This window comes from Zonotrichia albicollis, chromosome 5, assembly GCF_047830755.1.
Source record: "Zonotrichia albicollis isolate bZonAlb1 chromosome 5, bZonAlb1.hap1, whole genome shotgun sequence".
Classification (NCBI taxonomy): domain Eukaryota; kingdom Metazoa; phylum Chordata; class Aves; order Passeriformes; family Passerellidae; genus Zonotrichia; species Zonotrichia albicollis.
The window spans coordinates 46,859,990-46,873,978 of NC_133823.1; the positions used below are offsets into that span (position 1 = coordinate 46,859,990).

General features: G+C 40.7%; 2 protein-coding genes across 9 annotated transcripts in view; one reads left to right on the forward strand and one right to left on the reverse strand.

Moving 5' to 3' along the window:
* Positions 1 to 12,900, reverse strand: part of N4BP2 (NEDD4 binding protein 2) — a 41,324-nt gene extending 28,424 nt beyond the window's left edge. For 5 of the 8 annotated variants that reach the window (XR_012580484.1, XR_012580483.1, XR_012580482.1 and 2 more), the window contains exons 1-6: positions 12,766 to 12,891; positions 8,499 to 8,613; positions 8,036 to 8,208; positions 5,094 to 5,433; positions 2,057 to 3,293; positions 1,090 to 1,214 (exon numbers count right to left, since the gene is read on the reverse strand). Coding sequence is in view for 5 of the 8 variants with exons in the window: in XM_074541581.1 (XP_074397682.1) it covers positions 1,090 to 1,214; positions 2,057 to 3,293; positions 5,094 to 5,310 (1,579 nt within the window). In the remaining 3 variants the exon portion in view is untranslated. Of the gene's footprint in view, positions 1 to 1,089; positions 1,215 to 2,056; positions 3,294 to 5,093; positions 5,434 to 8,035; positions 8,209 to 8,498; positions 8,614 to 9,187; positions 9,310 to 12,765 lie in introns of all 8 variants that reach the window. The other 3 variants (XM_074541585.1, XM_074541582.1, XM_074541584.1) reach the window with 3 other exon arrangements.
* Positions 9,161 to 13,703, forward strand: LOC141729060 (uncharacterized). The gene is made up of 4 exons (XM_074540452.1): positions 9,161 to 9,271; positions 11,977 to 12,225; positions 12,349 to 13,161; positions 13,256 to 13,703. The coding sequence occupies exons 1-3, from the start codon at positions 9,161 to 9,163 to the stop codon at positions 13,135 to 13,137; spliced, it is 1,149 nt and encodes a 382-aa protein (XP_074396553.1). The 3' UTR covers positions 13,138 to 13,161; positions 13,256 to 13,703.
* Positions 13,704 to 13,989: the final 286 nt, after the last annotated feature.

Here is a 13,989-nt window from a genome sequence, read left to right on the forward strand (position 1 = left end):
AAGTTTGTTCTATTTTTATGTAGGTAATCCATAATGATTAACCACTGTGTAAAGAACTCTTGCCATAGCCTGATCTGTTTCAAGGCCCTTTATTTCAGAAATCCCCCCTCACATGTAAAACTACTGAGATATGGCATTAGCTTTTGAATTAACATACATATGATAATCAAGGAATGAAAATGCAGATGTAAAATGCATCAAGATGACTAATCAATCAGTAAATTAAACTAAAAAAACTACATGATCACCTTAAAGTGGACTTCTTTGTTGCATACAAAATTCTTGGCTTTATAACAGTCTTAAGATTAGTCCACTCTGTAAACTGTACAAAATATGAAAAACCAAAAGAATTATTGTAATTTAAATACACATTAATGAAATGTATAGAATGTATAGAACCACTAACTTTGAGACACAGCACCATGTTTCTGTAGCCATGTTACAATGTGTCTGAACAATCACAGTTCTTGCTGAATCCCATATTTAATATTTAATTTCTCCACTAGTAGAAATTTGACAACAGAAAAGGGATCATGGTTCAAATTTAGCAAGTAAAAACTTAAAAAGACTTGTTCTGTGGTGAGTTTAGCACAGGTCACTGTCAAAAAAACCCCATCCAATTATGAAATGGGGAAAAATAATTTATTCTGTCTTGCTGTTATAATTTTGTTTAAATTTGAAAACAATTTTGTGTACAAGAGAAAAAAAAAGATAACCAAGAGCAGGAAGATATCTGTGTATTATTTGTGTATTCATTACATATTGCATATGTATATTATGGATCATCTCAGAAGAAATAGTTCTGGGAGATGGTGTAGGCAACCACTCTAGAAAAGGGACACCACCCAAAATATATACCATTATAAAATCTGAGGACAAAACATACTCTTGAAAGACAGAGGCATTTCTAATTGCAAAACACACAGTGAACAGATGACTTCTGAGTTTGTGCTCATACTCTTTTTCTGCACATATTAAAAAATACTTCTACAATGGGGTAAATGTTTGTCACATAACAAGCCAGGCAGATTTTTAAACAGCACACAAGCTCAGAACTGTGAGCAAGCTAATCCCTTATTTATGTCTCACCTCTTTTCCTGTTCCATTCATGTGCTTCCCCTAAGCAATCAGGATCATAATGGTATTGTCCATGTTTGTAAAAGTAATCATCAGTACTAAGAATGATTCCACCTGGGTTATCCTCAAGCAAATTCCTGTGAAAGATCAAGAAATAAACAGCTTTTTCCCCTTCTCCTCCCAAGCTGCAATCTCTACTACCATACATACTTTTTTTTACACTCTTGCACAAAATTAAATTATTTGGAACGGAAGCAGCAAATGTAAGTAAGAGGAGAAAGAAAATCAACCTCCAAGCAAATATGATCTATAATAATTTCCCTCCCTTGTTTTTTCCAAATGCTGAGGATTATCTAGGGGAGAGAGCTGATACGGTTTCCCTACATCTCTCATTTCAAAACATCAAGGGAGGTATTTTTCCATCGACATGTAGTGACATACTTTCACACTGACAAATATTCTGTCTTAATTACATCACATGTTTCAAGTGTCAGTCAAAAGGAGTCTTAGTTCAATCTAGGCTTTCAGAAAGTAAGAAAAGGAATCAAAAATTCCCCCCAAGAAGCTTAACATATACTACTTATACAATAGAAGTTACACAGTGAAAGGGGAATTTCTGCCTGTAAAGAGCTGGCATATTTCTATCAGTGTTATTCCATGAAAACACTCCAAATAAACTGGGACTGTAAGAGTACAGCAGATCTAACACTACAGCACTGATCCTCTGCTGACAAACTCCTTTGCTCAGTGACAGAAGTTAAAGCTCATCATTCCTATTTCCATTTCCACTAGGAAAGGACCTGCAAGCAACTCTGTTTTCAGCAATTCTTATTACCTATCATACTGCGTGTACTGTGTAGCTTGCAGTTACGGTTTACACATTACTAACTACAAATGTCAGAAAACTGTCTCTGCCTATGCCAAATCCTGTACATGATAAAGCAATTTTTTTTAGAAGCTCACAATATAAATGTTCTACCTTGCCAAATATGATTTTCCTGATCCTGGAACACCTCTGAGAAGAACAAGTACTTGACCTATTAGTTGCATCTTTTTTCTCATCATGTGACAAACACGTGGTTGCTGTGCTTGCGGGAGGTTCAATTTTGAGTTTCTATCTTGATTTCCCCATACCTTCAGAGAAGAGCTGCCATCCCAGGCATTTGAAACCACTGGGGAGGAAAGAAAAGGTCCTTTTCCCGAAGTTCTACAGTCAGAAATAGGTCTCCACTGCCCTGGACTGGCAGCCACAGGAATTACAAAACTGTGACTTCCACTGGATGGATAAAACACAGGAGCCATGAGATTCCAGTGTTGTTGAGATTGAACCGATGGTGTAGGAAAATTTAAGTTATAACCCTGCTGAATTTGCTGAGCATCTGCAGGTTTTTGTGTTTTGAAACTGGATGTTTCAGGAGAGATACACGCCTCTGGAAGAGAAGCACTCTGGTAGCTGCTAAAGGCAGTCACTGCATCTTCATGTTGTTCCAGGCACCTTGAATTAGGATCTCCAGAAACAGTTACTCCAAGTTCCATAGGTCTTTGGGAGGACCCACAAGAAGCAGCACTCCCACTACTTTGATCCAAAACAGTATCTTGTGTCTGATCAGAATTTTCATAGGGTATTTCTCCATTTGATAGTTTATATACTTCTGAAGCCACAGCATGTTGAACATTCTGGTGTATTTCCAACATACCAGAATCTTCCAGTATCTCTGCAAAACTGTCTGATGCAGATGGTGAGCTTGTCTGGATGCTCAGCTGACTCACTGGTGGCTGGGAACAGCAGAAGTTTTCTAAAACCTCATTATTTGTCTCTGCTTGCTCTGGAAAAAGTAGGACATTGCAAACCGAATCAGGTTTTTCCCACTCAGGAAATTTGGTAAGACCACCCTGTTCCATAGGGTGCTCATGTGCTATTTGGTCATTTGCAGAATTAGGCAATTCCTCACTCAAGCTGTAACTCCGAAGGGCATTTTCTAGTAGGGAATCCAGTTCTCCAGTCAGCTGCACACCAGGTGACAGGACCTTTTCTATTGCTGCTCCAGAATAACTATGTGCTGCAGGACCTTCCCCCATTCCTTCATTTGCAGTAGATCTTTGCTGATTAACAAGAGGTAATGATGATGCCGCTAAATCAAAACTCAAGGTTTTTGAGGATGCTACTCCTTTGGCATGGGTGGACAGCTCTAGAAGATGATCCATAGCATCTTCTACTGTTGGGTGAGATAAACAGAATAAAGCATGGTCAACTAAACAAACCCAAGCTGATGCACATGCAGCCTTTTTCTCGAGGAAGCATTTACTACAACTAAAGAAACAACCAAAAGAAGTTCAGCAATTCACCTTATACATAGCTTCTTGACCCATTTCTCATTAGAAGTAAAGGCAGAATTTAATACGGACATATTGAAAAATAACAACCTAATAAACTTAAAAATTGTATGGAAATATGTCTAAAAATTACAAATTTTAACTGGAAAAAATATCAGAGCAGGACATTTAAATGGATACTTATTTCTAATCTATCTCATGTAGCTGAAATAGTGTAAAATGAACAAAAAACTCTACAAAGGATGAAAGAGCTAGAAGTATGCAAAGCACATTCCCTATGGCCCACTTTAAAATGTCCTATCTAATATACCCTGAAAAATCCAGTATCTGCATTAATTCTTTGTAAAGCCACTAAATTGAGTAGAGGGTGCCAGTGATCAACATGAACAAAATGAAAAGCAGGCACAAACATCATCTGAGCCCTAAAGCTAAGCTTCTGTTTTCCTGAAAGTGCAGCAAAAACTTTAAGCTCATTTAAGTATGACTCTGTCTGCACTCATTAAACAAAATCTTTGTCATCCTTCCAGCTTCTGTACTGTATGAAAACAACTTATTAGCACTCAAATATGCTAACCTTTCCATTTTTAAACTACTGTTTACAGTACAAGGCTGTGAATTCTACATGTTTACTGCATTCTCCAATAAGCTTTTGATAAAACTGCATTATGGTAAAGGTTGAATCTTATTAAGAGTTTGAAGCATGAATCAGTAATTCCATGAAATTCAATTTTTAAATGAACAACAATTATAACAGCACTCTCCCACTTGTTCTTAAATTTTAAACTCTGTACAATTTAGGAAATAAAAACAGCCCTTTTAATGGTTACCTAGTTTTCATACATATAAAAAAATGTCCAAATCTGCTTTCTTTGCACATATTCTTACAATAATCTCAGTTAATCACATCTGATCATATGAATGCAAATTGATTAAAATGCTCCATATGTGGCTAATTCCCCTGCACCTCATGCAGTACTTTTATCATAAGCAAATGACCTTGCATATAGAGGAATTTTAAAACCACAGAAGAATGGGAGGGAGTGGGCATAAATATGAAAATAGTCTGCCAGGAGAGTTGGGTATGTAGGTCAGCAGAATGTAGGGAAAGAAACCAGTTCCCTGCTTTAGTTCCAGCAAGGCTGCAGAGAACTAAACATGGCAAACAGAATTTATCCTGCAGAAACTAATCCTCAGGGGACACGACAAGATGACAGTGCAAAATAAATGGAAAACAAAAGCTCAGTACAAGTATTTACGGAAAAGCAAATGCTGCCAGGATCACATATGGCGCATCATCAAAAAATTGTGATCTAGAACATAAAATACCCCTAGTACAGAAACAGGTTAAGCATTTTGCAGAATATGGCACAGAAACTAATTAGAAAAACCAGATTCTCCTCACAATTCCACCAGTGCCCGCTCTGTGTCACAGAACAATCCACTCCAAGCAGTACCTCCATTTATGGAGCACACTGCTCCATTTATCAGGCTCACAGAAACACTGTTAAAATTGGAGAATCTTACATGGTTGTAAAATTTCAAAACATTATTACTCACCTACTTATAAAAAGGTAAACTCACAAATATGATTGCAACACCCACACTAACTTTTCAGGAGTTGCACCACTTAAGAGCTATCTGCACATGAAACAAAACTATAATGTCAGTTGTATATTATTTACCTTTAAAGTCACATTCAGACAGAACCATATAAACCACACTAGGATCTAGGTCAGAAAACATCTCTGACATGCTGTTGAGGAGCTCTTCCTTATTGACGTAACGCATTGCTTGTGCCACTAAGTGGCTTGGGTCCCCCTGGGATACAGCAACAGCAGCTCTGTCAGAATTGCCATTCCTCTGAGAAGGACTCCCACCAGTTTTCCTCTTCCGTGGCATTTTGTTTTCTAAGACGCAGCGTGCTTTTTGTTCTGGTTTGTTCACGCAGGGCTGACAGCACCAAGCTTAAAAATCACAAAAAAAGCTCTCCTAACTGGGATAGACTGAACAGAAGTTACAGACCTGGAATTAAAAAAAACAGGAAAACTTTAATAAAATACATAATCACATTTCCATGTCTTCTATTTAAGTAGCTAAAAGATTAAAAATATACATAAGCATACAGGAAAGCATTTTCTAGATGTCTGCCTTTTTTCTTTTCAAATGGCTGACAGCTAGAGCAGCCTTATTTTCCAGGTAACTAGACACACAATCTGCATCTGGAGGAAAGAACAAATAGAATGTAGCTTAAATAGAAATCCAGAAAAGTAAAGTTTGCAATGCCAGGTGGCCAGTTCACAAATATTCCTCTGCTACTGAGGAGCAGTTAACATTATGGAACATCTACATTCAGTTAACATTCAGAAACTACTCCTCTTATGAAAGTACTGGAAGATGTAACATGTTACCAAATCTTTCAAGTCCTTCTTGACTTGCCCCCACCCATGACATTTTAAGAAAAAACAGGAATTCTTCAGTGTTCAAACACTGGCAGAGAGGTTGTGGAGTCTGCAACCTCACATATTCTCAAAACCTGACCAAACAGCCCTGCTTGAACCAGGCTGTTTCAGGGCTTGGGTAATATGCTTCAGGCACTCCTGCTTAATGTGATTACTGGGTTAAACCAAGTCATATCCAGAAGTGCCTCAGCCTGGATGGACTTTTTTTTTAATTCTTAAAAACACTTTACAACTCTATAAACCATAAAGCAAGAAGAGGCTTCTGTCCACCCCCATACTTCTGCCATGAAGCCTTTGAACACATCTAGTTACATTATAGCATCTGTAATAACTGCAATTTCTGCATTAATCTTGTATAGAAAAGGAAAGCATTTATTAATAGAAATACAAGCACGAAGTACAGCATGGTCTCCCTTTTTTATTTATATCAGTATCAAAGCTCTGTTGAGTTCTTGTGATGATCATAATAAACTAATTTATATTTTTTTACAAATAATTATTCAGAAGCAAACCTTAGTAAGGCTCAGAAATTTGAAATTACAGCAAAGACTCGCTATTTACCAATAACAATTACTGAGTAGGCCATAAAATACCTGTTTTTATCTAAAACAGGTATTTTGCCAATGATGACCAATTAATTTAACATGTGCGGATAAATCAATGGCAGAACTTCCATTTTCACTTAGTCCTTCCCTCCCTGCATCACTGGCACACAAATGACAATGCCAAATTAGTGACAGATTCAAACAGCACTGATCCATTATCCTGCATCAATCTCTTCCAACAGCCAAGGGATTGAACATTTAGCAGAATGTTGACTGTTATGTTCTCAAGTCATAGAAAGTTATGAAAGCAAAACAGACAACTCTGATATCCCAGGAGTTTCTATTATGTCTATATGGACTTTAGACAGACAAACCAGACGGATGTCTGAAACAATAACAAGGTCAAGGAAGTCTGAAATGCAGGACAAGGAAAACAATACACAGGAAAAGGAAGAAGCAGACTTCCAAAAATAAAGGAGAAACCACAGAAAATACTAATTGGCCAGACTGAGCTGGGACAACTGCAGCTGGTTTTTTCATCACGCTTTTTTTGGTTCACCTCTCTGATTAGCCATCCTTACACCATTCTTCACTGTCATGAAGAAGTATTCAACAATCACAAAAAAAGTTACAGCAGATCTTGTTTTTCAAACTTCTGTATCTAATTGATTCATCTTCTAGCCGGCAGAAAAAGTTGTCCTAACTTAAACAATGGTGCCTGTGATAAAAAATGCGATTGTTCCTCAGTGAAAGAGGTTCACTGACAAAGGAAAGATCCTGCAAGGGAGAAAGTTATTCATGCACCTTGACATTACTGCGCAGCAACAGACTTTAAGCAGAACACTTCAAGTGTTGCCAGTGTTTAAATCCAGCTCTTTTATAATGATCAATCCTGTACGGACAGGCTGCTGAAAAACATACTCTGACTGCAATTCCTATTACACGCAACATCTCAAGTATAGGAAGAGAAGCAAACAGGTAGCATTCAAGAGCAGGCAGAACACATGGAATAGAGGAAGAAAAATACTTTTACTTTTTGAGTCAAAAAGATTGCATTAGGAAACCATCAGCAGTAAAGTTTTTCGAGCTCATTACAAGGCCTTATTTTTTAAGCAAACAGATCAGAGAAGTTTTCTAACCACTACTGAATGTTTACTAAAAGCATTAAGCAGCATGACACACTTCTGGTTTAACTGTGACCAAGTTCAAATGACAAATAATTTATCAGTATTACTTCTCTTCATTTTTTAAGGAAGAAGCTGTCTAGCTTTGACACAACACAAGAGTCAAACAATATGAACAAAGCTGTCCAATCTGTATATATTTTTAAATTTCTCTGAATACTTTAAGGTAGTTAACTTCATACATATAAAAGAGGTTGATTTGGTTTTGGTTGGGTAGTGCTGGTGACAGCTTTTCAATCTGGTTTACTTTTGGGGTTTTTGAACAGTTTCTTAATTTCAAACTATATAAAATATTTATCATGTAATGTCCACGCAAACCTTCTGGCTTTTTTAAAAAAAACAAATAAACACATGCACATATAAACTGACGAGCTGGGACTGGAAAAAAAAATTCCTATTTGCAATACATAAAAAATAGCAATAGCACAGGACTTACATCTTTAGCTTCACTGAGTTGCCCCACGGTGGATCCTTTCTCATCTTTCCAAAACCACCATTGATTGCACATTTAATAAAGATCTGCTGTTAAAAACTATAATGCACTCTTCTGTCAGGAAACCATACTTTCTAATATACAAATCAGATGTCAGCAGAAGTGGCTGCTTCTTCCTGACAAAGGAATAATCAGAATACAAATTAAAATTTGTATTTTGCTCACTTTAGGCAGTTTTAACACTGAGCAATACACTTAATAGGTTTGAGTAGATTAAGCACAGCTAATATCTTAAAATAAATACCCAACACTTCAAGCTGAGTTCAACTATAAGTTTTTTTAAGGATAAGAACATCTACCTGATTTCAGTTTTTAGATGAATTCTTATTTTAAAAAGCTGACTTACATCAGGTAATGAAATAACATAGCAGAAGAATAAGCTAGAAATAAATGTAAGTTTCCTCACTTGCCATTCCACTTGGTCCTTCGCCACAGTTCTTAACCATCTTGAAAAGGTTTACATATCCATGCTGGTGAAGACTAGATTCATTCCACCATGTGGGAAATTAGGCAAGTAAGATCTGGCACATCAAAACAAGATTATGTTACTTACACAGCTTATTTGTAAAGTCTCACTAATGCTAAAGAACTGCACTTCGGTTCATCAAAGCGTCTGCCAACTCCTAATCCATTGTGTACATACCAAAGATGTTAGGTGTACTCAAAGTCTGACACTTCAAGTTTACATATGAGCCTAGAGCTTACTCCTCACAAGCCTTGTGCTTCCAAACAAACTTATAAAAAACCCAATCAGCAATAAAACCACCAAATAAAATAAAAAATAAACATCAACAACAAAAAAACCCAAACACACAAAAAAACACCAAAACCAACCTGAACATGTACACCTAAATTAGGTAAAGAATTAGAATCAACTATTCTGTCACAATCCTAATATGACAAGTTGATGGCCTAAATACTCTTCACAAGAAATGGAGATACCCATCTCATATTTTACATCTAACTTCATTCCACTGCCCCAAAGAATTAAAAACTGCTATCAAAACACACAAAGCACTTCACTTAAGCACAAACTTGATGAGAATCCAAATTTACACAACAAAGGACATGTTGCAGACATACAAAGTTATTCACCTCAACACAGTAGCTTCAGAAAAACCATACCAGGAAAAGCTGAAAAGCCATTCAATTATTTTACAGAACACCTTTTCAACAAAGGTAATTTCCACATTTGTTCATTTGCACTTTGAGGTTTCCTAAGTAGAGAAAAAACTATTAAGTATTTAAATACAAGCACAAGAGGAAAAGCAGCCAATGAAATCAAAGTAACAGCAATTCATTTTGCTTTCTAGTATTTATAAAATAAGACGATTTTCTTTTTTGGACAAAAGCCACTCCTCTAAAAACCAGAAGGTAAAAAGGAAAGAAAAAACCAGGAAATGCCTTCCAGCAGATTTTTCTCAGTGAGTATAGGAGTAGCAAAGATGGTTTGGGAGCCTTTTGCTGTCCTCCATTTCTGCCAGCAGTCAGCAAGGGAAAAGGCCACTTCATTATTGAATGTGCAAATCTATACCCAGCTGAAGACAGTGCTTCTGGAAACACTTCAAGGATCTTTTCTACTCTCTCCTTCTTCCACTCTGTGTTATTCCTACTGGTTGTTCCAAGGTCCTGTTCCACAGTTTTAACAAAGGTCCTCCTTTGTCATATCAAGTTCTTTTAAAGTGCAATACAATGACAAATAGGTCTGATTCCTAACTAACTTACACACACCTGCTTTATGCAATCTATTCTGCTAGGATTTTTTCCACTTTTGAGATTTTTAAGTTTGTCCCAGGTCAGACAGATTCTTTTGAAGCTGCTGCAAAAAAATAAGTATTCCTTTGAGAACAAAACAAAAGCTTCATTCAACTACACACAAAGTTCAAGAGTACAAAACCAGCACAAACTCATCTGAAGCAGACGCTTATGAAGCAAACACAACCTGCAGGAAGGACACAGCCATGTTTCCTAGGAAGGACTCAAAAACTCTTCTGCACATGCCATGTCATGAGAAGTCAACCTGCAGTGGAAGTCACCGAGTGTTTCACAGGTGACAGAAGCTGTGGAACCCCACATTGTGCAGTTTCCTTTCAGGACACAAATAGAACTCCCAGAAAGGTACAGTCAAGTCTGCTGGATGTACATGATCAAAGCAGTGATGTAGGAGGAGGAAAGCCACCAGTGAGTGTGTTCTCCACCACCAGGCCTGCTTGAAAGGAACTTCCTTTTGCTGTGTGCTGAAGGACAAAATTGGGATTTGGGCAAAAAAAATGCAAGTGGCCTTGATATTATGAAGAGTGCAGATATGCAGCATGACAAACCAAAAAAAAAAAAAAAACAACAAAAACAACCAGTTATTCTCCTTGTTTAGGAGGAGAAAGTTGTTGCTTGGGTTTTTTTGGTTTTGAGTTTGTGGAGTTTTTTGTGTGGAAAATAGTAAAGAGTATCTGCGAAATGTCTTTCCACTTCTAGAGACATTTAGAGATATTTGATCCTTTTATAGCTTCCCTTCTATGTCCTTCTCCCATCCAGCTCACAGCCCTCTAAAGCATGCTGAAAAAAGGGTTTCCCATGGCAAATTTGGCTTTGAGGGGAGACCTTCCAGGATGCTGAGCTCTTGGGCTACCTGGGCTGTCCCCAGTGCAGAACCCACACAGCCCAGCTGTGTTACTGTGACCTATGCCCCATACCTGAAGTGATGCTACAGGCTCAAAGAAAGAAGAATCTTTTGGTAATGTTGATGCTTCTGCAATTCCACACCTGACATCAGTACTACGGCTTAAGATTTTATTCCAACTCCCCACTACAAGTCACAGAGATGTATTTGGAAAGAGAAAGGAGAACTCCAGGAGTCCTGGAGCTGCAATTTGCCCACATCATGCTTCCAGAGACTATTCAAAACTCAGCCTTACTCAGTTCTGACAGGCAATATAACTGACAGCTAATTAATGCCCTATTGGCATTCTTACAGTAGCAGACACTCTGTAAGAAAATCTAAGGCAGCAACCTCTTAAAAGTCAAAGATTATATTTAATGGAGTGGTTCTGCATGTAAATTAGGCTCTATAAACATTCCTGAAATAGTAGTTTGACTGTGTCATCCACTTAGCATAGACTACAAAGTACACAGGCAGGAGTAAAAGACAAGAGACTGCACAACACCTGAGACCTAAAATCCCCCAAAGCCCCATATGTAACATTTTTATATTCGCTGTATATCAGTGGCTTCCCTCTATATCAGTGGCTTCCCCAAAATGCATTTACACTAATACAAAAGAGGAAGAATATTTTAAAAAAATGTAAACAAGGCAACAAGAAATAGACAGCAACTCCATAGCTAAAACAAAACAAAAGCCAAGAGAAAGTAAGAAAAACCCTGTATTTATTGAAAAATAAAATACCGGATTTTAACACATGCTTTGATGCTGGTAACTTTTCCTCACCAGTTCTTCACACAGTCTACAGGAACCCGAACTGCACACACGTGCTGCAAGCATGTGACACACGCAAGCCCCGTCCCAGCCAGGGTGACTGTGCCGGGAAGAATGAGGGTTAAAACTTTCTGCCTTACAAACGCATACCATGCTTAAATTTTTCTGCCTTGCTGTAATTTTCTCCGTTTGTATTTCAGCCTTTGGCTCTCAAATCACAACTAGAGACGGGTTATCTAAAACTTTCACCCTTTTTGGAGTTCTAAAGAAGTTACTCTCAACTTTTCACTGTAAGGTTCTCCTACAGGACTAAGATGCAGACTGAACTTTGTCAATGCATTGTATAAAACAGCGTATAAGGCTCTCTTAACAGTTACACTGTCCTCAGTCTTCCAGTACATGAGTTAAGAGAAGTACTGGTAAATACGGTGGGGTTTTTATCTCGCTTTTGAAGCGAGGCTCCTCCAAAGTCCCAGTGACCTTATGGTACTTGACCAGCAAAACTGCAAATCGTGTCCAAAGCACGGAGGGATACTATGCTACAAAGGTCACAAACTATCTCACGATAAAGACGTTTCAGCGGTTCTCGACCGTAAGAACGAACAAGCCCTTAGAGTCCTTTGATTTCATTTTGAACGGGGTGAATTTATCTTCACGACACGAAGTTCACCGGCACCCCGCACTGCTCGATGCGGGGCGGGCGGTCGAAGCCTTCCCACCGGCTCGCCGGCCCCGACCCTTCCTTCAGCGGCCCCAGCTGCCGGCAGAGCAGCACTCGGGATTATGCAGAAGGCCGGGCAATCCGGGGACGGGCGGAGGAGGGTAGGCCGCCGGCACCGGGGCGCTCTGCACAGCGGCGGGGAGCGCCGAGGCCGCACGAAGGCCCCGGGGAGAGCAGGCCCGAGCGGCGGCCCCAGCCCGGCGGCGGAAGGGCCGCCCGCGACCACACTGCCGCTACCACGGCGGCATCTCGCCGGCGACGACCCGCGCCCACAATCCGGCCGCGGGCGGGCGGTCAAGCTGCGCCGCCCCCGCCCCGCTGCCTCCCCTCCCACCCGCAGGCAACTCCTCTGCCGTGACGCCGGGGACGGGTCCCCCGGGCCCGCCGCCATACGGGACGCGTCGCGGGGCCGCCCGCTTCCCGCCCCCGGGAGACCGCGGCGAACAGCTCCGCGCCCTATCGGGAGCGGAGGGAGGGCGAAGCTCCTCCCCGGTCCCGCCGCCAGACCCCGCCGGCCGTTACCTCGCTCGGCTCAGCTCAACTCGGCTCAGCTCGCTCGCTGCCGCCGGCGGCGGGCGCGGGGCTGCGGCCGCGGGAAGGGGAGGCTCGGGCGGGGCGTGCGCCGCGGCGACACAGCGCCGCTCCCCGGCCGCCCGGGGAAGCGCAGCCCGGGAGGAGGCGCCGCGCCGCCCCCGCCCTTCCCCTGCCCGCCCGGGCCCGCGGTGGTACCGCCCCGGCCGGCTGAGGGCTGAGGGCCGCTCCGCGCCGCAAGCCGGCTGGGAAACCTGCGTGGGAGGGACGGCCGAGCTGCGCGGTGAGAGCCGCGCTGCTGGGTACGGTGCTACGGGGCTGAGTTCAGCAACGGCGGGGGATCGCCGGCAGCTAGCGCCGTGACATCTCTCAGCCGTGTAGTGACAGGTTTCACACTTGTAATAAAAAGCGTGAGTGTTTCGTTTCTGCTGCTGCTGCCCAGTTTTACTAAAATGTTTAACGTTGAGGATATCTCCCACAGTCTGGAATGACGCCGTGGGTCTGCAGGCTCGTACTGAAGGGGAAATGGCAGAGGAGAATGGGTTTTTAAGGAAGCTGAGAAGTGTCTGGTGGGGTCTGTCATCAGTGATTGCTGTGGAAGCTACGAGCTGCAACAGAATAGAGAAATTGCTGATTAGGAGAGGGCTTCATTGTCTACAGCAAGCAATGGACGCTTGATGGAGATGGACAGTGGAAGATTATGGAAGGATGAAAGAAAAGAGATGTGCTCTTGGTGAACTGAAATGATTTTAAGTAGCCCGAAATTATAGAACTGTTGTGAAGTCACCATGAAAGGAACTAAGTGAACAAGAGTTTTGAATTTATCAACACGTGTTCATACGCAAGGTGCAAAAGGGTTTTAGGGGCAGAGCTCCTAAAATAAAATTATTTTTAAAACAAAACAAAAAAAAAAAAAAAAACAAACCAAAACAACGCCAAACAACGTTCAAGGTGAGAAGATTTTACTGGGAGAACTTTTCTGTAGTTTTTATAGAAGTTCATTGATTTGAGGAATTTCACTGTCACCAAATGGGCTTTAAAATATAGTTGGAAAATTACATATGAAGTTTGCCCATTACTGATGTCTGAGAATAGGACTTCATTACATTGCCGTAGGCATCCTCGTCAGCTCTGTCTCCCTGTCTATGCCAGCAATAGGTAATAGGCAGGGTCTCCACTAGTTGGTGCTTGTATATCCAGTTCTCCGGGGATGGA